At 33.2% G+C, this 25,838-nt stretch overlaps 2 protein-coding genes and 1 long non-coding RNA gene across 3 annotated transcripts in view; 2 read left to right on the top strand and 1 right to left on the bottom strand.

Moving 5' to 3' along the window:
- The window catches only part of LOC149901337 (uncharacterized), a 197,218-nt gene extending 179,962 nt beyond the window's left edge, over window positions 1-17,256 (top strand). The window contains exon 3 of the long non-coding RNA XR_016457678.1: window positions 17,099-17,256. This is a non-coding gene — a long non-coding RNA (uncharacterized LOC149901337). The remainder of the gene's footprint in view (window positions 1-17,098) is intronic.
- Window positions 17,257-19,275: 2,019 nt separating this feature from the next.
- LOC149901336 (uncharacterized) lies at window positions 19,276-21,031 on the bottom strand. Its single transcript, XM_090111623.1, has 2 exons — window positions 20,922-21,031; window positions 19,276-19,565 (listed from the first exon to the last, which is right to left on the bottom strand). Exons 1-2 carry the CDS (start codon window positions 21,005-21,007, stop codon window positions 19,352-19,354), a joined length of 300 nt encoding a protein of 99 aa, XP_089967749.1. The 5' UTR covers window positions 21,008-21,031; the 3' UTR covers window positions 19,276-19,351.
- Window positions 21,032-21,088: 57 nt separating this feature from the next.
- On the top strand, window positions 21,089-25,665 carry LOC149901335 (beta-1,4-N-acetylgalactosaminyltransferase bre-4-like). The gene is made up of 8 exons (XM_090111971.1): window positions 21,089-21,135; window positions 21,787-22,008; window positions 22,279-22,428; window positions 24,209-24,303; window positions 24,782-24,974; window positions 25,061-25,165; window positions 25,373-25,462; window positions 25,545-25,665. The coding sequence occupies exons 1-8, from the start codon at window positions 21,089-21,091 to the stop codon at window positions 25,663-25,665; spliced, it is 1,023 nt and encodes a 340-aa protein (XP_089968097.1).
- The last annotated feature ends 173 nt before the right edge of the window (window positions 25,666-25,838 follow it).

The following is a 25,838-nucleotide window of genomic DNA, read 5'->3' as shown; positions in this document are numbered from 1 at the left end:
GGCCAACAAAATTACAGAGTTTTAAAGTATTAACCTACGCATTATCTAATTATTATAATCTACTTTTTTACAAAATTTTGAAAATGCTGTTGTTAACATGCTTTATTTCTGGATTGTAGGTCATAGTAGATAGCGTAGCTTACAGTGTGATCTGTGCTTTAAATGGGCTAAGCTGTAATAATCTGAGAACTGCACTTTAAACTTGACGAAAGTTTGCTTTTGAACTCTTAAAGTTTTGATTGGCGCAGTTTCAAAAGATTTATCTGGATTATTAAGAAATTAGTGGATCTGTCTAACTTTGAAATTTCCTCAGATAAAAAAGGAAACTTTTACGTCAGTATTCCGCCGACACTCTAATTTGCTATTTTAAATATTTCATATACCTACCTAAATAATACAATTTGATTAAATATAAATATTTTCTATGTAATCGAACTCTAGGCCTATGAAGATATTATGATAGATTATATCCGTTGTTATCACTTTTGTCCTAGTTAACTTTATACTTATAGGATATTCAGTGAAACATAAAAACTGCGAAACTGATATTGATAATCTTAATTAAATATCAATAACCTATTAGCAACAGAAACTATTAACAACCTTCTCCATTCAAACAATTTCGATAGCAAAAGCTATTAAAACCAGTGTATAAAGAAACAAAACCGGAATGAAAAGCTTAACTCAGACCGGACCGTAATTAAACGGAAAAAGACCAATCAAGGGCTGAAAGGGATTACCAATCCAAACTGTCGCCGACGAGGGCCTTATAAATTAAACCTGTTTCACATTTTGCGACTTATCGGCTGCATCTCGACAGATTTGGTTTTATGTGCTATCATATATTGTTAATGCTATCCTTTTTTTATCTATAATTATTGTAAGTATCATGACCTTTTTAATTCATTGCAGAGTCTCTAAGCATGGTTAAATCGAAGAGTTAACTTTTTATAGGTAACGTAGGCGAACAAAGTGAAAGAAATTTCTCGATATTTTAAAGAAAACCTTAAACATCTTGAATTGACTTTAATTACAATTAAGATATAATTGTTTATAATTAACGCATGATCACGCAATTGTGGATTATGTCCAAACGATGTGCCATTAGCACGTAAAACGCGATTCACACAATAAACCGGGATTAAGTGCTCACGGCCATATTTATTTCGTAATGAATTGTTCTTGTAGTGTGACATGACACGCAACATATTACGTGGCTTTTGTAAAGGCTGTATTAATGTAGCTTTTGGCTTTATCATATTGGAACTCGTGCGAAACTGGAATTAATGTTCATCTATTTTCAAGTACCTACTACCTACTTACATATAACAATATAGTAATTGTGTTTTATACAAAATATTTGGGTGTTAACGTCGTTTAGTAAGGTCTAAGGTTTAGAGATATATTCAGAATAATACCTACACTTTTACATCTGTTTAATTGTTGGAAACTTACTTACAGATTGTAGCCTTTTATGGCTATGGATATAAGTAGAACATTAATAGCTGTAATTCTCAGTAGGTACTTATCACATTCTCACATGCGAGTAATTAAAATGTAAGAAACCTTGTTTGATGTGCTGAAAACAAAGATTATTTCTGCTTCGTATAACTTACAAAACTATACGCGCGTACCTAAGCTATGCTTTAATGTAAGTAGGTATGTTATAAAATCACTACTCCACTAACGTTCTAAACATTATCAACATTTAGATCAACAAACATGCGCATGCAAATTTGACATTTATAATATTAGTAAGTACAATACCCAGAAAGCTGAAAGTGCTATGAAATCCTATTGTCATTCGCACAGCGGGAGGCTGATAATCCTGTATCCAGACTTGCAGTGGGCGGAACGGAACGGTCAATATCATTACATTGTTAAAATATAAGCGTGTAGCGTTAACTCGTTTCTAGGAAATATCTACAGGATTTTTTTTCTTTTTTCACCAAACGCCATGAACAGGTTCATAACAGGAAAATATCAGCAGTAATAAAATAACAATAACGACCTAATATTTAGAAGTTGGATCAATAAGAAATTCATAACAGGTTTTGTTAAAAATATACTTGTTAATTTTGTTGATTATTTGTTCATATACTTATGTATCCCTGTTAACATTACAATTCAAACAACAAGATTAAAGCTAACATTTCTTATATAATTTAACAGCTCCCTAGCACCTAATCCTTCTACAAACTGGACTATTTGTACATTGATCTGTGGCACCATTGCGCTCATGTTACTGCAGAGCAAACAAAGACGTTCACGCGTGATCAAGCAAACAAATTGCCTTTTATGGCTATATTCGCTAATGAAACGTGAGTACGATTTATTGTGGAGCATGATTTGGGCCGGTAATAGGTCAGAACGTTATCTAGTTTACGTGTGAAGTTTACGTTTTAGTATTCCAAAGAAGAATTGAATTATTAGTACCTAGGTAACAAAATAAATGTAGGTATGATTACGTACTTAACTACATAAATAACAAAAAAATTATATGGATAAATGAATATTTATTACTTTCATGAAGATGATATAAAGAATACGATGTACGATGCTATACACAACAACTTAAATTTGAAATAAATTGTTGCATAACTTATATCTAATTGAAAATTTATTCTAGGTAGGTAAATGTTTATTTACCTACAAATTTACATTTCTTCTGAATAAATGAACATTCAAGTAAAAACTAGAACTGTTATTAAAACAACTATCTTAAAATAATAATGTTTAACTGTAAAATTACTATACATTGAATAAAAATAACATCGCATAATCTGAGTCTCAGGTGCGTATATCGCTGTATTGTAATTTGTAGCGTCTAGCAAGCTTTGCTATAAGCTCTAGCATACTTTAATATTAAACGAATATGTATTTAATATATTTTCTTGAAACGTGCTCAGAAGAAATAGGTTATTTCAAAGGTTGTATTGAACGTGTTCATAATCTTCCAGTATAATACACAAGAAAAGAAAATATTTTAATAATAATTGAACGGTTATAACAAAATGAAATATATTTCTGTAACATGGTTACCAAAATAATATATGGAAAGTAATAGTGGTCCACTATTACACGTATAACATCTTTCGAAGTGCGTTTGCGGTTGCGGCTTCACCAGCGTTTTGAAAGAAAAACTCGCATAGTTCCCGTTCCTGTGGGATTTCCGGGATAAAAAGTAGCCTATGTCTTATTCTGGATCTTCAGCTACATACCAAATTTATTTGTAATCGCTTCAGAGTATTTTCATAAAAGAGCAACTTAAATATATCGTATGAAACTCGGTTATAAATACATATAGTATTAAAAAATCAGTCAAGTAATCGATATACCCATTTATCGATTACTCGACTGATATTTATGAAGCCCTATCATATCATTGTATAAACTAAACAGATTTTAAACGACGTTATAGTGTTGTTTATAACATGTTCATTGTTCATTCATTTCTAATTTTCTAGTCACATTATTTTAAACACACACCTCTAATTTACAATATTTCCACACAAACAAAACTAACATCAACCAATTATAACAGACAATTATTAGACACGGAATTCAATTAATGTTTTAGCGGGCTCTCAGATTGCAGCTAGCCCGACATGTTTTAATTATAAACAACACGGCGCACTTGCGGCCCCTAATGAAACATTATACCTATTCAATTAGGTATACGTTTTGAACCAGAAAACTCTAATGCAAAACTAAATAACGCATGGAAAGCATTGCCACTTAGAATTACTTTTCAGACATATAAACATCCATACTAATATTATAAATGCGAAAGTAACTCTGTCTGTCTGTCTGTTACTCAATCACGCCTAAACTACTGAACCAATTTGCATGAAATTTGGTATGGAGATATTTTGATACCCGAGAAAGGACATAGGCTACCTTTTATTGCGAAATATGTACCACGGGCGAAGCCGGGGCGGACCTCTAGTAGGTTATAAATTTAAAAAAGGTTGGTTGGTTGTCTCTTTGAATATTTTCTAATAAAAAATGTTATATGTAATATATTATCTGTTGATTCTAATTGTTGGATAGCACATAATATAAAGTTACTTATTTACTATTGACTTTTATATCTAGATATGAAAACACATAAGAACTTCAATTGCTGATCGTATAAACTATTGAGGTTGATAATACTTAATCACAACATAACTAGGCCAGTAATTAGTACTTACTTCGGGGTAAAAACTTAATGGACGAACGTGTAGCTTAGTTACCAAGGATTTATGTATATTTTGATGATTTATTAAGAGCGCATATTCTATTTAACGCAAGTCAAAAACTCCGCGATCTATTACGATAGATCGCGGCTTGCGCTATCCTTTTACTATGAACAGCATAGGTCCACAGGAGAGCGCCGAGCAACATGTCCTCTCTCTGGAAAGGCTCGCTGCCGACTGATTTTAATCGGGTCGCGCGCAGTGTTTTATAGTACTTTAAAAAAAATTGTAGAAAAATAATAGAGGTACCTTAGTTGATTTTTTAAATTTTATCTTATAAGTAAGACATTCTTTTATTGCAATATGTATAAATTATATTCAATAAAGTCAAATATCTTGGTGAAAATAATCATTTTGTCGACTATAATTTCTAAAAAAATTCACATTGTTCGGATTTTAATTTCGTAAGTTAGGAGTCCAAAATAAAAAAATCTTTTAACTAACTATTTTAATAAGGAGTTTTGCAGTTAGTTAAAAATAATTGTGTGTTAGATCTGTCAGCAATTTCAGATATTTTTAGCTTCGAAATTGACACTAAAAGTGAAATCAAGTAATCATCGGTTCAGTTATCTTGATGGTATTCAGAAATACTGTATTAATTGAAAAAAACTCTTAACTAACTACATAGACAATAAAATTTCCTAAAATTATTAGTAATTCATATGTTTGTAAGATAAGTGGTTGATGGACAATCTGGTTTGAAAAATCACATATTTGAGCCAAACAGCGGACGGACCGCGTACACGGCCTTAACGTCTGAATTGTTCTGATACTGCCTGCTTCTTATACCTACTGCCTGATTGAAAAGTAATTCCTTTTTAGTGCTTCTGCACACAAATAACACCTACACTTGTACCGCCGAAACTGAAATATCATCATCATCAGCCCATTATGTACTCACTGCTGGGACGCGGGTCCACCATCCACCACGAAGATCAAATGTAGGTTGGCGATGTCACGTCATATCGTCAAACTTTTGATTCGAAGCAATCGATGTTTTGTTGAATGTTTTCGAGCAGCGGTGATGTTATGAACATGCCCAAAAAAATTGAAATTTCCTGCATGCTCGGATTGCTGAGCCACCACTGCTCTAAGCTGAAATACACCGTCCATATTTGAATGAAAAATCCAATAAAATGTGTAATTCAGAACTTCACAAGCAGAAAATAGAGCGACGTCTACACTCTAAATGAGTAAAACTTAATTGATGACGGAATCGTCGCAAATTACTTGCAAATTACATTCGGGACACGTTCCTGTCGATAAGCAATTTAGTTTCAACAATGACAACATAATTACATGATGGATATAATAATTTTTCATTTATATGCAAGAAAAAATGTATAAAACTTTCCTGTGACATTGTAGAAAACGGAAGATTACCATCTGATTCTGAAATCCCACTGAAATCTTACTGCAACAATCAATTTTCATGTTTCATGCACTGTAAGTTTTGCTGTTTGATTAAATCTATGTTTATACTAAATATAGTACAAGGTGGACCAAAAGAAGTCATCCGATGTTGTCTGGCTCTCATTTTTTTTCTAAATGAAAAACTTCGATTCTGTTTTTTGATTATGTTTATTTGAACCTTTAAAATTTTATTGGTTAAGTCGAGAAGATGATATCGGCCAAATGGGCGCCGTCACAATTGATTGCCATACGGGCTCGTTTTATGGCACTTCAGCGAGAACTTCGGGCGACAAATTCTCGCACTCGTGTCTAATGTTGTCCTTGAGGGCTTCCAAGGTCTCAGCCTTGTTCATGTAAACACGGGACTACAAAAAACCCCACAAAAAAGTCTGGAACGGTTAAATCGGGCGATCTTTCGGGCCAGTGCAAATCGCTAAAACGAGAGATGAGGCGACCCGGGAAAGCCGCCCTCAGAATATCGGTTGTGGCTCGCGCAGTGTGTGCCGTTGCTCCGTCCTGTTGGAACCACATATTCTCCAGTCCTAATTCGTCCAATTGCGGCAGAAAAAAACTCAGTCAACATGGCCCTATGGCGTGCACCGTGCCCGTAGCATGTTTCCGGCGACAGCTCGAAATTCTCGGCAACAGCGGCGATATTCTCGGCAGAACGGGCGCTCCGGGGCCGGCCACTCTTGGCAAAGTCTCGTGTGGTCCCATACTCTTCAAGGTTGGTGGCCAAACGGCGCAGTGTTTGCGCAGTCAGTGTCGGACGGCCGGGGAATCGACGACGAATTGTTACGCAAAAAAGTTGACACGATTATTCCGCGTTATTGGGTACTGTATCGCTCCATGGCTTGTTCACTTGTATTCTACATCTGTCCAGTACACAAATGTCAAAACAGATTTGACATTGGCGGCCATTTGCAAAAATGAGAGCATCTTCCAATAGGGTGATTTCTTTTGGCCCACCTTGTATAATAACTAAAATACAATAAGTATGAAAAAACACAATTTTGTGTTCTTACAAAATAATATTATCATTTGTATCTTTAAATCAAAGAAGTTCCGAAGTACTACTACCTATACCTTATGTATGTCGCAGGCAAATTGTACATTGTTTGGACATTGGTGGGTTAGGTTAGGTTCTTGTTTTTAAAACTAACTTAACTACTTACTTACTTACTTACTAAGAACCTAACCTAACCCACCCCCTTATCCAAACCAAAAATTTCTGATTACGAATTTTCGGCATATTACAAAATGCCGACCGTTTGTAAATGTAGGTACCTACATGTAGGTACATTATGAAAATAACATTCCACCCGCTTCCACACGGCTTAGCATTCATAAATATGGCCTATTTCAGTAAAATAAGTTGTCAGATGTTAAAGATCTCAAGCCGCATCTTAACTCGATTTGTAAGTAAACTTCGCTGGGTTCCATTACTCGCTCGGATTTCATTAAACGCGACGGTCCCCGGATTATACGGACGATTTTATCTTGATTATGAAGTTTTATAGTCTGTGCATTAATTTAAAGTCGAATTCGTTGCTACAGAATAATTATTATGAGATCACGGGATTAAAGAATAATTATGATTCTGCGACTTTAATAACTTGGAAAGTGTGATTATTGTTGTTATATTTTAGAAATATTTACTCTTTGGGAAAATAAAAATACAGTTATAAATTCTGAATTTTGAATAACCTACAAAATTGAATCAGTCGACATTTCATAAAATTAAATTGATCGTATTTAAATTATAAATACATACTTACATGTTGTATGAGTCGTAATTTAGCTGCACTGAAAAAATACGTATTGGATATTGATAAACTACTGAGGTGGGTGATCACGTAACAACTTAAAAGTTCTCATTGTTGAAGTAAAGCTTTGTTAGAAACAAAGGATATCCTCGAATATTCAATGGAATCACGATATTCTGCTAAAATATAACTAATCTGTTTAGATTTTTTAGTTGTTTAACTAGACAGGCTGATCATTTTTGTCAAGAAGTTTGATGTCTTTAATTGTTAAAAAATAAAGAACTATTTCTTTTAGGTTCAATGCAACCAAAAATGTACATTAATCTAATCGACGCTTAGATCATAATATACTGTCTTCATGGTGACCAGATTTTACAGGTCTTATACCGTCATAGGGAGTCATTTCCTTTTCATGTTTTCATTAAAAAAGAAAAAAAGATAAACTAACACGAGCACCAGTTTCAAAATACAAGAACCTTATCTATCTAATACATATTATAAAGGCGAAAGTTTGTAAGGATGTATGGATGTAAGGATGTATGGATGTATGGATGTATGGATGTTTGTTACTCTTTCACGTAAAAACTACTGAACCGATTACAATGAAATTTAGCACACATATAGAGGGTAACTTGGATTAACACAGAGGATAGTTTTTATCCCGGAAATCCCACGGGAACGGGAACTATGCGGGTTTTCCTTTGCAAACGCGGGCGAAGCCGCGGGCGGAAATCTAGTATAACTATAATCTTCTTGGCTATCTCCGTAACCGCCAGCGAACGTAATCAAAATCAAACAGTTCCCGCCATCCCAGTTTGAGTATCTCAATCGAAATACTCATTAAAGTTTGCACAATTTTCATAAAGGAAGATGAACACTTTTTAGAGTCGCTTGTGACCTAGATTTTGATAGTGTTTGCGCCGGAAGCATTGCCTTGTTGCCCTCTTCTTACTACGTCGAACTTTATATTGAAAGTCACACGGTATATTTATACAGTATCATAGTTTATGCAGGTAACGATTAATTATTTCCTACCAACTCCGAAATGTTCAAATGAATGTGGATCGATTTCGACGATTCTTTTTTGTCTGTTGAGTACCTAGAGTCACAGATTATCAAGTAGTTAGATATTACGTTCATAACTCAACGTATAATGTAAGAATCTATAACGAAATCTAAGGTTACGACTGCTTTGGTAAGGTTATAGTAACATGTTTAACATTACAGTTTTAACCGATATTACAGAATTATTTGATGGTATGTAATAATACCTACTGCTAAAATAGAAGATCTGCCCAAATCAAAGAAATTGTGAACCTTTTTTTGAAACAGAATGAAAAGAAAGTTAATTGTTTGAAAAGAAGATGTTTAATTAATTGAGCAAAGTTTAATATAATGACGAAGGTTTTAAAAGAGTTCGAAAATTTAAGCGCGTGGTGAAGATACTATAATATTTTATCTTAAGATACTGATGGATCCATTTTTAAAAATTCATATTTTTATTCAATCTTAAAAATATTGGTTAACTTGTAAATGCTGAAACTTAACATATTGTTGAGTGTGCATAAAACTTGGGCGACTCTGTACAAAGTGCCGGGTGGCGTCTAGAAACAGTTTTATAAAACTGACAACAGACTGCGGGGAATTTGAAAAATGAGCAAAAGTTTATAGGCACGATGAAGTTTAGAGCTCTAGATTCTAGAAAGTCCAAGACAATTATTTAAACTGAGTGTAATATGGCTTATAAGCCTTCTTTGGTTTATGCCAAAAAAATATCATTTAACCGTTTAATCAATTGATAATAGCTCCCGCAAAATTTCAGAGTAGGCAAGTACTAAAGTTGTAGAAGTACTTTACCTACCTAATACCTACATTATATTATAACTTCATTTAATCAGACTATGAAAAGTTTGCTATAAAAATACAGAATAAAAAGAATGGTAGGTACCTACCTATCCGTTTTTCAGAACTTCAGTTATTAATAATGATCGCAGTCAGTAAGATCATCATATCATCACTGAGGACAAAATAAACGAAATAAAGTCACGTTTCATTTCGCAAGTAGAACAATACTTTTATACATATATCTACCTCCTCACGTAACCAACGTTGAATTCACAAAAAGAATTCAAACTTTTATAGTCTGTAAAAAGTTCCAAGCTCCAAGAAATTCAATGATCCAAACGTTTTCACTGAGATAAAAACGTTCCAGGTAATGAATCGCTGATCCAGCTTCATTCCATTTTTATACGATTTCCCGATAAAAGGTGGAATTAAGTGCAATGGATGTCGACATTTAAAGCCATGTAAGCCAGAATACGTCACAAAAAGCGCTGCATTCACATTTCACGCCAACATGCTGTCTGTTTCATTGTAATTAGATTGAACAGGGAGGTAGGTAATTATTGTAATCATACTACTCGGGATTCCGATGGTTTCAATTAGCCTGACATTAAATATTTAACACAAGAGAAAATAAATAAAATGGTAAAATATACTTTTGGTTTAAAATATAAATATATTTTCAAAAATAAAGGCATCTTCCTGCCTGCAGCTCATTTTATCGATTTCCTAAAAAAACCGTTTCGTCATAAATATATTAATATAATTTAGGTAAATATAATATTAAAGCCAATGAATAGATAAGTTACGATAAAAAGAAAATCATGTATAGGTAGGTACATTCAATACCCACCTAAATACGCTACGAAAAGGGTTCATGTTTCTTTTTTGTCTAATTTATGTACATACAAGCTATGTACCTACGCTTTGTGTAAAAATATACAAAGTATCGAGTTACTTTCATAAACGAAAATGTAACATATTTTTTCACAAAACCAAGAATTATTCTCGTGGCCAGCTTGATTTTTTAGCGTCTACTTTGTACATTTTCCCAGACTTTTAATATTGCGTTCAAGCATCTGGTATGCTTTGCAATTGAAAACTGTATTTTTACAAGAAACCTCTCACTTGTTCTTTGAAAAAGAATTTCATACTTACACACACTTTTATGGTGATTAAAATTGTAACTGCAATAACTATGTTATTTTTTATATTGAAAAGTTTTTCAAAAAATACTTTAATGTTTGTAAAAAAAAATGTAATTTTGAATATTGAGTAAGTATATAGTTATTTTTTTTTCTGACAATTTGGTTCGTTATAGAAACTGATCGCGGTGTGTACTTACCTAGTAATTAGCAGCTTTATGTTGAACATAACAATATTCGACAAATATATGCTCTTTATAAACTACTATATCAACGTTTATTAAATTAAAAAAACAAAGATCTTATATACAACTAGTTTTAGCTAAGTCTAATCAAATTTTCCCCTACATGTAGCAAGACAAATTGAGTGTCTGCAAACGTTTCATCTCATTAAAATTGATCGATGAGATGGAAATTGCTATTGAACAAGGTGTCAAAGATTAAGGTCTCAATTCCTAGATAACCTAGTTTGACATTCTGATTGCGACCGTGGAACAGACTTTGCAAATACTGGACCGAATTCAATGTGCTAAGTGCATTAGTTTTACGACCCTAAAGTAATCTCAGTTTCCTTTCCTTATAAAATAATATGTACTTACTGGGTTTACTTTGCGGAATTACCATTTTATATAATGCAGAAATATAATTAAATAATATCTTTGAGCTCTAATAATTACAAAACCATACAAAAAGAACTGAAGGATCAGAACTGATCTGATTTAAATAAACAATACACATAAAAATGTCAGGTTTCAATAAGACAAAATAATCTTCTGGTTGACTGCAAATAGCAAATAATTCATTATTTATAGTCCGGGATACATCGCCCATTTTTGCAAGTGATTACTATCAAGCTAATTTTTCGTGAGTAGCTTTATTTTGATGAGATGCCCAATAATTTCATGTACAAAACTCTCGATTTTGGTAGCTACCAGAGGAAACAAGGATAAAATATTTTGATTTGATGGTTCTCAAATATTAATTACTAACTGAATGTTTTTTTTTGTTCAATCTCAAGATAATTATCTAAATTATTCGAAAAAATATTTGTCCTACAAAATCTATGGTTTGATTAAAGAGTCCCCCTTTCCAATGTGTATCGATAACGAAGTCATCATAAATGATTACTAACCAGCTGATTTTTTTATTTTCACTTATTTAATACTTATATAATCCAACAGACATATTGTCCTACAAATTACGTAATAAATATTTGAGAACCATCAAATCAAAAATTTTTATCATTGTTTCCTCTGGTAGCTACCACAATCGAGAGTTTCGTACATGAAATTATTGGGCATCTCATCAAAATAAAGCTACTCACGAAAAATTAGCTTGATAGTAATCACTTGCAAAAATGGGCGATGTATCCCGGACTATTAAATACAGGTATATAAATAATCAGTATCGAAACAATCGTATCAACACAGAATACTTAACAGTAGTTAGTATCAGTTATCACGGATATATTAAGTAAGCTGAAGAGATACTTAACTCGTATCTATCGTATAACAGGCCACAGCACCAACATCACATATTATGTCACAAATATTAAACCCAAATTCACGAATATTAACTCTACGTCAGCCAGCTCAGTACTTACTAATTACCAACTTTACAAACATTACCCAAAATAAGCCCTTCAAAGGTACGCTAAAAATAGGCTTTCCTCGGTCGTCGTTCGCAAAATGGTTTTCAAACGAAACTCGTGGCTCTTAATTCTGCAGGAATGAACAAACCGACATGTTGTAAAATCGGATTTGTAGCGAACGCGGTTTGTGGCCGTTTAATATGTGGAGTTTAAAATATTTAGCTATATTTCTATAAGTAGGTAGAGTTTAAATTATGAATTTATTTTAAATTATATTTAAAATTTAAATTTAATTCATATAATATAGAACGTAGATCACAATAAGGCAAGATGTTATATTGTCTGAAAGTTTATTTATAGTACAATTTTCAGTAAGTCATAGTTTTACAATAAAAGCTTTTTTTGTTCCCATTACCGACATTGGTCAATGCGCGTAGCTAGTGTATACGTATAGTCACGTTACACGTACATTTTCGTTTTTCATTACCGATTGGCTTATGTGAAGTGCGTGTTTTTAGAAAATTTTAATAAATGATTGTTTCCGAGCCTTGCTTATTGAACCTTTCCATACTGATTCTGATTGAAGGCCTCCACGCAGCATATCATAAATCAACATACTTAGCTTAATATTAGATAATACACTATACCTTGCATTGAATATTATTGGATGCCGATCAAATAGTTAAAAGTAACGGCCTTTCATCTCTGTACACATAATCATAATATTATGTAATCTACGAACAGTATTGAATACCTACATGTAGGTACCAACACAAGCACCAAAACCTTTGGAAACAAAGTCTGGCTGGCTAATAGCTTTTTAATTACCATAGTTTGGACAAACTTATGTAAGTTATTGTGTTTAATACAAGCATATTTTTCAGTTTACGTTATACATAGTTAATTAATTTACAAGAAGGTATTGTTGTTTCTTTGAAGGTGCTACGTGGTGCTACGGAGCGACTAATTGCCGTATTTTTAGAAAAGAAAGAAGAATCATCAACATATTAATATTGTATTACTATGATGGATCTGAAAGCATTTTTAACCAGAAGATTTTTTGTTATCAATATATTTAATTATAATTTTTCCTCTCAAACCAATAAAAAAACCGAATTAGTACAATATAGCACATATTAGTACAATATACCTTATTTAAGTTCAGATAAATAGATACATATTACCAGCATATTACGTAGTAGCTGCCTACAAAATGACGAGGGAAATAGTAACATCGAGTCATTATTATTTAACGCTTTGATAAAACCATAGTCGATATTAGTATCATGAAACATAACAATGCCTTCTATGTAATATAATGGACCATTACTTCGATGCAAAATCGATAGTCTGGCTTTGCTATACCAAGACTCATTAAACTATCTTGTACCTGTAATACTATAGGATACAGGATTAGAGGGTTAATAAGGAATACTTAAGTTCTCTTTACTTTAGATACAAAAAATTGTATTTGTTTGGCTCTCAAAGAAGGAAGGATGCGTAATAATAAGACGTATGGTAGAGATTGTCTAATCTAAAAATGAACGCCCCTCCACTGTGTTTACGCTCACATTCAAAGTACGTGTATAGACGCAATACACACAAATTGGTCTGCCTCATTGGTCGTTCAGTCCTCCAGTCCAGTCCATGCCCGAACGACAGCACCAGTTGACCAACTAGTGCATAAATGACGCGATGCACGACAGAACGGACGTGTCATTCCGTACATAGCGCGCTCTCCCCGCCATACAATGCTAGGCACCTGAACTGATCGCCCGATTAGTTGATTAGTTGACAAATCAGTGCGCGAGAGAGTCAAAGTTTGCAGTAGAATCGCCGCGCGCACACATATAAAGTGGTTCAATAATTATTTGTCCTCACACATTGAAACAATTAAGTTTAGTGGAGGGGCGTTCATTTTTAGATTAGACAATCTCTACAAACATCTGGTAAAAACTTTATACCAAAAAGCAGTTCATAAACCGAACACCAAATAATTTAATTGTCATAATTTATTTTATAAGAACTATAGTAAAAATAGTATGAGCAAAAACTTCGATGTGTGAATGCCATTAATCAGCAACTAATATACCTCGAGCATAAATCATTTACTAAAACCGCCACATAACTTATTAGTTACTACCTATAATTTTTCCATTCTCATTTTTGATACCTATTTAGCAATGTTAAATTCCCTGAAAAATAATATCTAAAGAGACTATTGAAATTCGTAGCGAGTGGAGGCTTGACAAAACGACTTCGAAAGTTCAATCTTTTCGGAATACTTCCTTGTCTCTGCACAGCACTTTTGAAGTATTGGCGAGAGTAGGTATGTCACAAATGATAAAGTTTAGAACGGTATCACATATGGCAACCGTTTTGTTTTTGAATATTGAATGCTTGATTCCAATACAATAATGTGAAACTGGATGAATTTATTTCTTGGGACGAAAAATTGTTTATATTTAATGATCTATACTATTACTTTTAAATGAAGTTATGTTATGAACTCTATTTAACAAAACTAATACTTTCCTAAGTTTATGTAGGTAGGTACATGAATTCGATCAAAAACATACTCATCAAATCAACCAGTAAGAAATCACCACTCGCCTGTACTATAGAATATATACTCTAATGCCTGTACCGACGTAAAATAAACTCTTTACATTTCGATACTTATAATTCTAACCTTATTTTATAACGCTTACAAAAAAGGCTAGGTATGTACAGATTCCAAGCGAGACATTTCATTAATTACTTGCACCAAATTGTACCCCAAGCTCGAATCACTCCATCTAAATTCCACTGTAACAACTCAATAATTATTCAAAGCGAGTCAATGTTTCCTCCAAAGCCCAATAAAATATACGTTTCAAAGATCTTAAATCTATAAAGCGGATTCCACTAACCCGCCACAAAATTACAACATTAATCTCCATAACGACTCCATTCTATTCACCGGCTGTGTCGTATAAATTCCTGATAACCGTCCGGTATTGCCTGCTTACAATAAATACAATTTAACACTTTATAGAGGATAGAAGATACCCTGGGACCGCTCGTGGTCGTAAAATTTTGGAATTTTTCACGAAACGTGCTACACGAAATGAATGATATCCTTTTACGACGGAAGCCTCAAAATAAATATCAATATTTTGATTTACCCAACCTATAAAATAAGCCACATATTCAATTGTATCCTATGTCTTTAATGAATAAATGATGATAAAAGATAAGTCCCCTATGCTAAAAATTAGAGATAATGTTATAAGGTATTTACGGGTAACATGGAAAAACTTGTCTTATCACCCTCTATGTCAAGTTGACGGAGTAGCAAACTTTCTGGGCACCTCAACCTTTACGACAGGGAATCATCAGAATTACGTTTTTGTCATACATAAGTACTATGAAAATGATCAAAGTTTGAAAAATTATATATTATATATCTAAAGTTGACAATAAAAAAGTAGGTATACCTACGTAATAAAGTACGAAAGTTCTAATCAAATACCAATCTCTTCAACAAGCGGTTCCCTTCCAGACAATGTCCAATATGTTGTAAGCATGATCTACAAAGGTCGCCGATGAAAAGGACAATTTCGAAGTCTTTGAAATTACCCTTCTCGTTATGAAGTCCTTGCTCCGGGCACGGGACAAATATATGACAAACGGATTTCGTAAAATTCAGATGAGATACGAGTGTTCGAGATCTTACACAATTATTTCAGGTTTTATTAAAAGGAAAATCTTAAAAGCTCTACCGCTAAGTTACATCGTCTCAACCTTTAGATAAGGTTTGAGATAATACAGGTACGTTCTATACAAAATTATTTACTTTGAACTCAAACAAAATATGGAAATTAACTCATAAAACTAAACCTTATATGAACTCGGATCGCGAATACCGCCCACATAATTCGGACTCAAACGACTTCTGGATATCCGCCAGATTTCCTTAAAAATATGGCGATATATTTTTATCTGGGTCACCGATTTCTTATTATTAAACTTGTTTCACGCAAGTTTCAACTGGATCAAAAATTGAAATGGTGGAAATTGCTTTTTGCTTTCAGTGAAAAATTCGTCTATAGTAGGTACCCGAATAATTTGATATTGAGAACTCGTTTTAGCTTTATACATTAACTATTTCTATCATTATTTAACATTCACTTCGTGTCCTATTTAAATAAGAGTTATACCATATATTTATACCTACGAAAGGGGAACGACCCGCACGAATTGATCAAAGGATTTTCCCGTGAAAATATTTTAAAACTTTTCAATATTTCCAAACTGTTTTGATGTGCGTTTCATTACGACCTGTCTCAAACAACTCGAGACTGCTAAAAGCTTAATAGCTTTACACGGAATAACATAGCTGTATTTTCGATAAAATCTGAAGGGAGCTATTCGTCAATTTATTATAATGTGCTGAAAAAATATGACCAAAGGGATATCAAAAAGCCAAGGGCCGCGAAAGAGAAAGACAAAAAATGAATCGACATAATTTTACCATCGACTGCCTCAGAAGTCAGAAAAATTACTTTTTATTAAGTTCTCCTATACTATTTATAGAAAAAATTAGATCCGCCGACGACGACACCTTAATGTTTCCATGGCTATAAACAATATGTACAACACAACTTGTTTTCTCGTCTCTAAATCTAAATTCGGACCGTTCGTAATTGGATTTACATCGTACAAGTCCCAACTAATTTCGGGAGGATGTGTATCAAAATTTTGTTCACGTTCCAATCAAAATTTCCACGAAATGTTTCATATTCTTGATAAACAAGATAACTAACATATTATCTGAATACATAATTCCTACATGTTAATGCGTTTCAATGTGTAATATATATATTAAAGCGCCAAAAAGTAATAACCATATCCTTGGCCGCGTTACTTCTTCAAATGACCGTCTACCGTCAGTCTTTTAGACCGGGAGATACTGACACAAAATTTCGAGTCATTTGTAGCAGGATGGCGGTTCTACAGGGTTCTTAGTACGCAATGACAAAAAGAAAAACGATGGTGTGAACGCTGGTACCGGCGTCATAGTCGCGTGGGCGTTAGTCGAACTCGTCGGAAAAATAGCGAAAGTCAAACGATTTGTAACACAAAAATTTTAGAATTTACCGATAGCCCATAAAAAAGAAGTAAGCGGTAGTGTCATGCCATACTTTTCCGGTGTGACTTACAGCCCGCCATACCGACGCGAATGTGTGGATTCAAATAAAACAATTATTCAACCATTTGTACCAGGCTAACTTTTGCACAGGTAACCATCGTCGTGCAGCCATTTACGAAAATCGCCATGCCATACTTTTCGGACGATTCCAAATGGTCGCCATACCGCCGAAAATTTGCAAAAAAAATTTATTTCGCCAAACTTTTTGTACCAGTATTGCATTTGGATTTTTGGAGAGTATTTGATAAAATGTGACCATTATTATATTTGCCATACTTCTAGTAGGGGGAATAAGTGCTGTCATACTTGAAAAATTAATTAAGTATTAATTTATATAAGTGAAGATTTCCAACACCTAGATCCTTGAAATTTTGTATTTATATTCGTTGATCCTCAAACTTACAGGAAAAATAAGTGCCATACTGTTACAAATCGTTTGACTTTAGCTATTTTCCGACGAGTTCGACTAACGCTCACGCGACTATGCCGCCGGTACCAGCGTTCACACCATCATTTTTCTTTTTGTCATTGCGTACTAAGAACCCTGTAGAACCGCCATCCTGTTACAAATGACTCGAAATTTTGTGTCAGTATCTCCCGGTCTATTTCCTCTTTAAGAAATATAAATTTATGGAGAAATGTATTAGAGTTTTAAGGAAAATATTTTATCCTTATAATATGTTGTATTATAATTGTAACTAGATTTCCGCCCGCGGCTTCACCCGCGTTTGCAAAGGAAAACCCGCATAGTTCCCGTTCCCGTGGGATTTGCGGGATAAAAACTATCCTATGTGTTAATCCAAGTTACCCTCTATATGTGTGCTAAATTTCATTGTAATCGGTTCAGTAGTTTTTACGTGAAAGAGTAACAAACATCCATACATCCATACATCCTTACAAACTTTCGCCTTTATAATATATTATATTATTATATTATATTAGATAATGGTGAAGATACAATATATTATGTTTTGTAATTTAAGCCCTTTACTACAGAAAAATCAAACTTCACAATTATTATTCATAGTTCATAAACTAAGTTAATTCTTGGCTGCATTAATGTATGTATTCCAATAATCGCAAATGCAATACAAACTTTACTAAGGAAACACAGCGCATTTTGTTTTTCACTAATAAACCGTCGAGTGGACAGCACACAGTGAACGTTAGAGCTTTTCATGTTTCCACCGACTCCGGCCGTCCATCGCAAGTAATTAAATCGATATGCACCAGATGTTTAGCTCTTATTGCAATTAGTTTCCCTTGGTTTTTGCTAGCACTCCTGTTAATTAATGGTTTCTTTTATTAGAAGCCTATATAAATATCCCCATTCAGATGCCATTCAGCGCGTTATTTATTTCGCATTATCACGAATAGATATCAGGTATAAATAGCCGATATTCAATATGAAATAAGTTGTATTAAAAATAAATGATCGCTGGTTTTAAATTAAAAGAGACTCGGAATATACTGCCTGATTTATTCCAATGATAGAATGTTGACGCAACTTCTATAAATGAGTAGTAGATATTAATAATTAAGCAAACAAAAATAAACATCAATATTAGAAATGCAACTTGAATTTTCCAAGAGAATTAAATCATTTATTCCTTCAGTAATTTTAAACTTAGATAATGCTTGATATTAATTACGTAGGTATAAATTATTGTAAAACTTGACAAATCTTTGTAAAAGCACAGACTAATAATAATATAGTAAAAGCGTCTAGTCTATCCATAGTATATACCTTAGCGCTCTCTTATGAAGTCTCCAAGAGGCCATAATTTATTTCTTCTTAGTTCTTAGTTTTATAAGCCTGAGTATCAATTGAAATGTAAGTAGTTATGTGATTCTAAAAATATTGACTTATAGTACATACCTTTATTAATTTATTTAATAAATTTTGGCGCTGTGTGTTTTATAAAAATATAATTAATGACGGTGAAAAAAACGATGAAGAAAAAAGTCACAAGTTTAATTTTTAACACTAAGTATAATGTGTATATTCAAACGATAACATATCAAAACTTCGTTTGAACTATAGGACACTTGAACTTTCACTTCTTTATGCCAACCTCAAAAAAATAAAAAAAATTACGTCATGACGTAATGTTAGGTCAAAAATTAGCGGGAAATTTTGACATTTCAATACAGCCGTGTCATATCTTGGGAGCAAACCGTTGTAGAAATTTAAAAACGTATATTGGCCGATTACTGTTCTGCAAAGAAGCCTGAAGTCCCGTTGCCAGTTGCCGCGGAAGGCCCATCATATGGGGTGATTCGCGCCATGCAATACGTCGCAGGTACCAAGAAGGCGCCGGCGTGCATGCAAATGTTAAATCCAGCCAGCTGCTATCGACTTCATTTCTATTCCTGAAAAAAAAAATAGCAACGATTACCAACTCAATGATAATTGCCGTGCTGAGTTTCCTACACACGCGCTACGTGAGTGTATTAGCCACAGACATACATTATACCGCTTAATTATTTTTTGAATAACTAATTTTCAAACTTTGTTACTTTAGTAACTTCGTTCTACAAATCTTCTCTGGATATTCCAACTGTCCAACACGGTAACCACCATACATGCAATACAGACTCGTGACAAACATACAGACGGTCAGTAAAAGCTCAGTAATAAGGTAGGTAGGTACCATTTATTGTACGGAACGTAGATAACCCGTTTGAGGGAACAGACGGTTATATGTATATGTCGTGGCCATATCGTAAATTTGCTCATTTCATGATATGACTGGCCATTTCACGAAATGGTCGCATTTCGTGAAATGGCCAATTTAGTTTGGCCACATCATGATGTGGCTTGAGCAGATCAATGATAAGAAATCGTTTCACGATATGGCCAACTAAACGCGCGGTTTTTTCATGAAATGATCAAAATTATTTGATCATATCGTAAAATAGTTACATTAATCATTGGTAGAGGCGCTGCAAGCTCTGTGTTTATGTGATAAGATGGCGGCCGCTGGCGAAAATTTAATTATTCGCAGTTAAAAACTTCATAATTCGTTTAATAACAATATGAAGAAAGTCATAGCAAAGAATTTACGACGGTTCGAGTACTATGGAAAATGTGGATATCTTATATGTATTGAAGAAAAAATGCGTCTTAAATAAAAAAATTTAAGACGCATTTTTTCTTTTAGGATATATATTTATATATCCTACTATAGTATTATAATTGTTTTTTAAAAAGCGATCCGCTTCTGGCACTCGCCGGCCGCTGCCGCGGCACGCTCGCTTTGCTCGCTCGGCTCGTGCGTTGTTTATCAAAGTCTAACCTAACCTAACCTAATTGTTTTTTATTGCAAAAACGATTCGCTTCTGGCATTCGCCGGCCGCTGCCGCGGCACTAACTTAAATGACATTAAACAAGTTTTTAGAATATTCTGATTTTTTTTTAATATTTTATGGACTCTTTATATTTTATACGATCTGGCCAAATGTGGATGGCCAAATCGTAAAACGTTGACGATTTAACGATCTGATCAAACTATGTTGGCCATTTCATGAAATGCGACCATTTCGTGAAATGATCGATCATATCATGAAATGAGCAAATCTACGATATGGCCACGACATATATAAAACTGATTACATAGTGAAAACTACTATAAACTACGAAACATCATTATAAAACTAATTTTAATAACATTTCATTTCAATACAATCATTCCGATGATATGCATAATTAAATGTATAATTAAGTACCTTTCGATTTCTCGGTCCCTTTCCTTTTCTTTCCTTTTTGGTTTCCGTGTAGGCGTCGTAGCTCTAAATCTGTAGTACTTCGGCATTTTCGAAAATTTGGTAAAAATATTAAATGAAATTACGTGTTCGACGCTCCCAAAATTCCATTTCCTCTGTATGACAATAAAATGACGCTGTCGTTTGATTTTTTATACAACTACCCTCTATTCGACCAGTACCTAACAAAAAATGTATTGTGGTCTTTATTTATTAGCATAACATTTTTATTTATTTAATATTGAAGTAATTTTGAAATTGTTATAAGTATTTTGCCATTGTAGTTAGCAATAATTTAAATATTATAATTTATATAATAATAATTATAATATCTAACCTGTCAACATTTCTCTCCTCATTTTGTCTGTGATTAGATACTTTTGACGTAATCAAACAAAAACATGGATTCCTTCATAATTATAACAAAGTAGTCTTAAAAATAGTATTTTCAGTTAATTGCAATAATTTATAGAATGATGTTACAATCCAGAACTACACGAAGAATTATTTTTATTTTCCTCGTAGCGGCAGTCATAAGTATTCTGAATCAAATATGTTGTTCAATATATTACACAATATGGAAAAAAGAAAATTCGAAAATAAAATCAAATTATTCCAAAAACTCTGAGTAAGTGGTATATTATATAATTTTAATTACCTAATACGTTATACCTAACTACCATACAATGTATCTATAGAATACCTGCATAACTTATTACCACAATGTATGAATATTGGTGGGAACTTATAATTATTTTTTTACTTTTTTATGGATTTACATAATATTTTAATCATTTTCTTCTGTGTAATTGCCTATTATTTATTGAAGATTTACTTCGGATCATATTAGAATCCTTCCTGTCAACATTTCCCAAAACTGGAAAGTTTTATACAATAATATTATCTGTGGTGAGAACATTACGCGGGAAAGCAATGTGTCAAATAAATCAGATCCCGCGGAAAATCATTTGGCGAAAGATGGGTTATATTATTACTTCCAGAACTATGAGGCAGAAAAGAACGAATTATGCCCATTGATTCCTCCCAACTTAGTTAAGTATTACCAATATATTATTTAAATGTTTTCAAAGAATAGTAATTTTTAACGTGTACATAATTAAGTAAGTACCTAGTATTATTAATTACTGATTGTATAATTTTTGCAATTTTTACTCTATCAAATGAATGAAATAAACTGTTTTCATTTTATTTGACAATGTATCGTATAATGTATTGGAAATATGGAAATAAACAGATTGGATAGACTAGACGTAAGACGACTAATAGTATCGTATTATTCGTCTTATATCTCGCCAATTCCAGGCCCCGTTCCTGGAGACAAATCTATTGTTGGATTGTACGGCATTGAAAACATGTACATAGACATTGTATCTGGTGGTATTCATTCACCTTCTGCCTGTATCGCTAGGCAAAATGCAGCCATCATCGTACCAATACATGGAACTAATAAGTATGATGTATTTTGACCACTTTCACTATGCTCGTCGCATAAAAGTGTATATCTTCATTAAGTGAGCGTATAATATTTATTGAAACCTCATTCAAACCTTTCTTAATACACCATCCCTTTGTGGCACCTTTCCGGGTACCTTCTTAAACTTCATTTTATCTTACCATCCATACTAATATTATAAATGCGAAAGTAACTCTGTCTGTCTGTCTGTTACTCAATCACGCCTAAACTACTGAACCAATTTGCATGAAATTTGGTATGGAGTTATTTTGATACCCGAGAAAGGACATAGGCTACCTTTTATTGCGATGTACCACGGGCGAAGCCGGGGCGGACCACTAGTTTACAATATAATCATATTATTACAAATCGTTTCTGCAATTATTCAAGAGTAAAACGGAGAATTTAACACGTTCACTGCGGCATGTCCAGTATCGGGCCATCAGCGACTACACCACAGTGCGGCGCCCAAAATCGCGGTTTTCACCGTGGTGCGGCGAGGTTTTTTATATGTTAATCAATGACTAGAAAAGAGACAAATATATTTTTGTGATCACAGTTTGAAGTAGGACTCAATTTCGTTTAAAAATCGTATGGCAAAATATTGGACACACGCATAGAAAAGAAACCGTTTCTTTTGTGTGCGGCATGTCAAATATTTTGCCATGGACAAGCACCTCATGCCGCACTGTACTGCGAGCGCGCCGCGTGTCAATCTCGCATAGTGATGTACCAAGACCGCACGCGTCGTTATCAAATTTTTAAATGACAATGATACCTTAGAGGCTTTAGTTTTTTTTACTTTCTTTTATTTCGTAGCATAAATGCAAAAATGTGATGACAGTTGTGAAAATAATATAAAACATTAAAACAAAAGTTACTGAACAAATTAAAACAAAAGTTACTGAACAATTTCCTGATAGTACTCTATCAAGTACCTTGTTTTATATGTGTTTTTTTTTGTATCGACGATCTCGTTATCTGTTAACAAACAGACTGAAATATACAAAATTGCTTTATATCGATATCGATGTTTTATTTTACAGTGTTTCCCATCGCTATTACTGTAAACATGCCGTATCAACGCAGTGCGGGATGGCAAATAATTTTTCACAAAATCAGGGGTTTACATTTTCCCTCATATCTTTTAAACTATTGGGTCAAACTAAAAGCTATTTATGCGGTATATACAAGACTATATATACTATTATCCGAAAAAAAAAATTTTGAAATATCTTGAAATTTCATGAAATTATTAACCTTCAAAGTCAGTAGGTGCAATGTGATAAAAATGGCTCATGACGCACAGTGGTGAACTTGCCGATGTGAAGTATTGAAGACATGCCGCAACAACGGTAAGTTTGGCATTTTAGGTGCCGCAGTGAACGTGTTAATACATTTTAGTTTACCTAAAAATTCCTCACGAAGTATTTATTCGCCAGGTATCGAAGTTTCATATGCGAATTTCATTTATTCTGGCTTACGGGATGCAGAAGGGTTTAGGAGCAGGGTTATTTCGTCCAGCGAATAAATTCTTCCAGAATATTTTAAATCGAATACCTGCTTTTGCTTCTTTGTTTGCAAATTATCTAAATTTACATTTATTGTGACCGAAACTAAGACTAGGATTTGACTTTTAGAAAATTCTATCCCATTCGGTTATTTATTATTCGATGGACATTGGACAAAATCATAATAAGTACATTTCTTGTATTAAAATTAATCAAGTTTAAAGGGACCGGATTACTTAAGTACACGAAAATAAGTTTGTTTACAGACGCATGAAGACTTATTTGGGAAGCTTCTTATTTTATATGCATCCATTTTTGATGAAACAATTACTGGAATATCAAATATTTGTTATTTATAAACGTGAGTCAAAAATAACACAGCTAATTATTAACCGGCACCAATGTCGATGTAGTTATTACTTTAAATGCACCGCAATTATGAAGATAATGCTAATTGCTTTTTTAAATGGGTTTCGTGTCAAATACATTATCAGGCAAAATTCAAGTAACACCAGTATTTGTTTATCTATAGTTCCTATCGCTATGAAACATTGTACCGGTATGGCACATTAAAGTAATGGGTACCTAACTATTTAGTTTATATCCATATTTAAACAATTCAAAAAATATGTTAAATTAATAACTATACTACTTAAATTGTATCTCTTTTTAATTTTTTTTTTCATAGGAATTGTACTTAATTCTGTGATATTACAAACGAATAGATTTAGTTTCTACCGTACCTATCGTATTTAGTATTGTATCCAAGAGAATACATACATATAGACCGGGAGATCCCGTTTTATAAACAACGATGTAAAATAAATTCTGTTTTCAAGTGAATGCTTCGCCTCCATTCAAACGTGGACAGTTATACAATATTGGTTTTGACGTGGCACAAACCAAACGTCCAGAAGGATGGCAATGCATAATCTTCCACGATGCATACATTGTGCCTGAAGATACCCGCAACTTGTATAAATGTGGCACGCATCCTCGACGGCTTATATATGATTCGAGAAAACCCCACAGGTTTTTGCTCATAATTTGATATGAAAGTGAAATTTATAGTAAGTACCTTCTTCTATTATATTCATTATTTTTTTCCTTTTGCTTAGATTTGGAGGAGCCATAGCCTTAACTCCTGAGCAATTTGTGCGAACTAATGGATTCTCGAACTTGGCTTGGAATGAAGACGATGATTATATAGACATGTACAGACGGTACTTAATATTTAATTCAAATTATGAAAATCCTTACGTAACTCTATAGGTAATTTAGTATGTTTAATTAATGAAGTTGCAATTAAAAATAATTATTGGAACAAATCAAATTAAAAATAATATAGGATGTTTGTCCCGGCTTGATCGTCATGTCATTCCTGAACAGTGTAGCTTTCAGTTTGTGAAAGAATATTTTAATCTTTTCAGGATAATTTTTGCAAACTTGTCCGTGGAAACTAATGTACCAGGCATAGGCAAATATGCGCCTTTGGACTATTTAAAACAAATTAACTACAAGTATGTTAATAATTTCAAATTAATGAAATTATGTAAATTTAATTTTTATGATTTGTTTTGCAATTATTTTATCTATTTTCAGCTTAAGTAGACACCAAACGCCTATTCCATTACGACATAAAGATGGTTTTAATAATATTAAATTAAACATAGAAACTGTAGAATATAAACAACTTTACACTTTAGTAACCGTCACCGAATAAGTTTCAGAAAAATACTTAGCCAACATACAAGATAAAAATAATCCTTAGATATTTATTTGTTATTTGTATTTACTTCGATAAAAGCCTCATCATTCGCCTCGTTGGGTATTCACTATTATTCGCACGAATGCTAAGCACGAATGTGTCACGAACGATTTAGAATGTTGCTAGTC

Source organism: Colias eurytheme, chromosome 17 (genome assembly GCF_061535395.1).
Source record: "Colias eurytheme isolate Ceu_HAF_F1 chromosome 17, ilColEury1 Martin Lab GWU primary, whole genome shotgun sequence".
Classification (NCBI taxonomy): domain Eukaryota; kingdom Metazoa; phylum Arthropoda; class Insecta; order Lepidoptera; family Pieridae; genus Colias; species Colias eurytheme.
The sequence above is the reverse complement of the archived record's forward strand: the minus strand, read 5'-3'. Positions and strand labels throughout refer to the sequence as shown.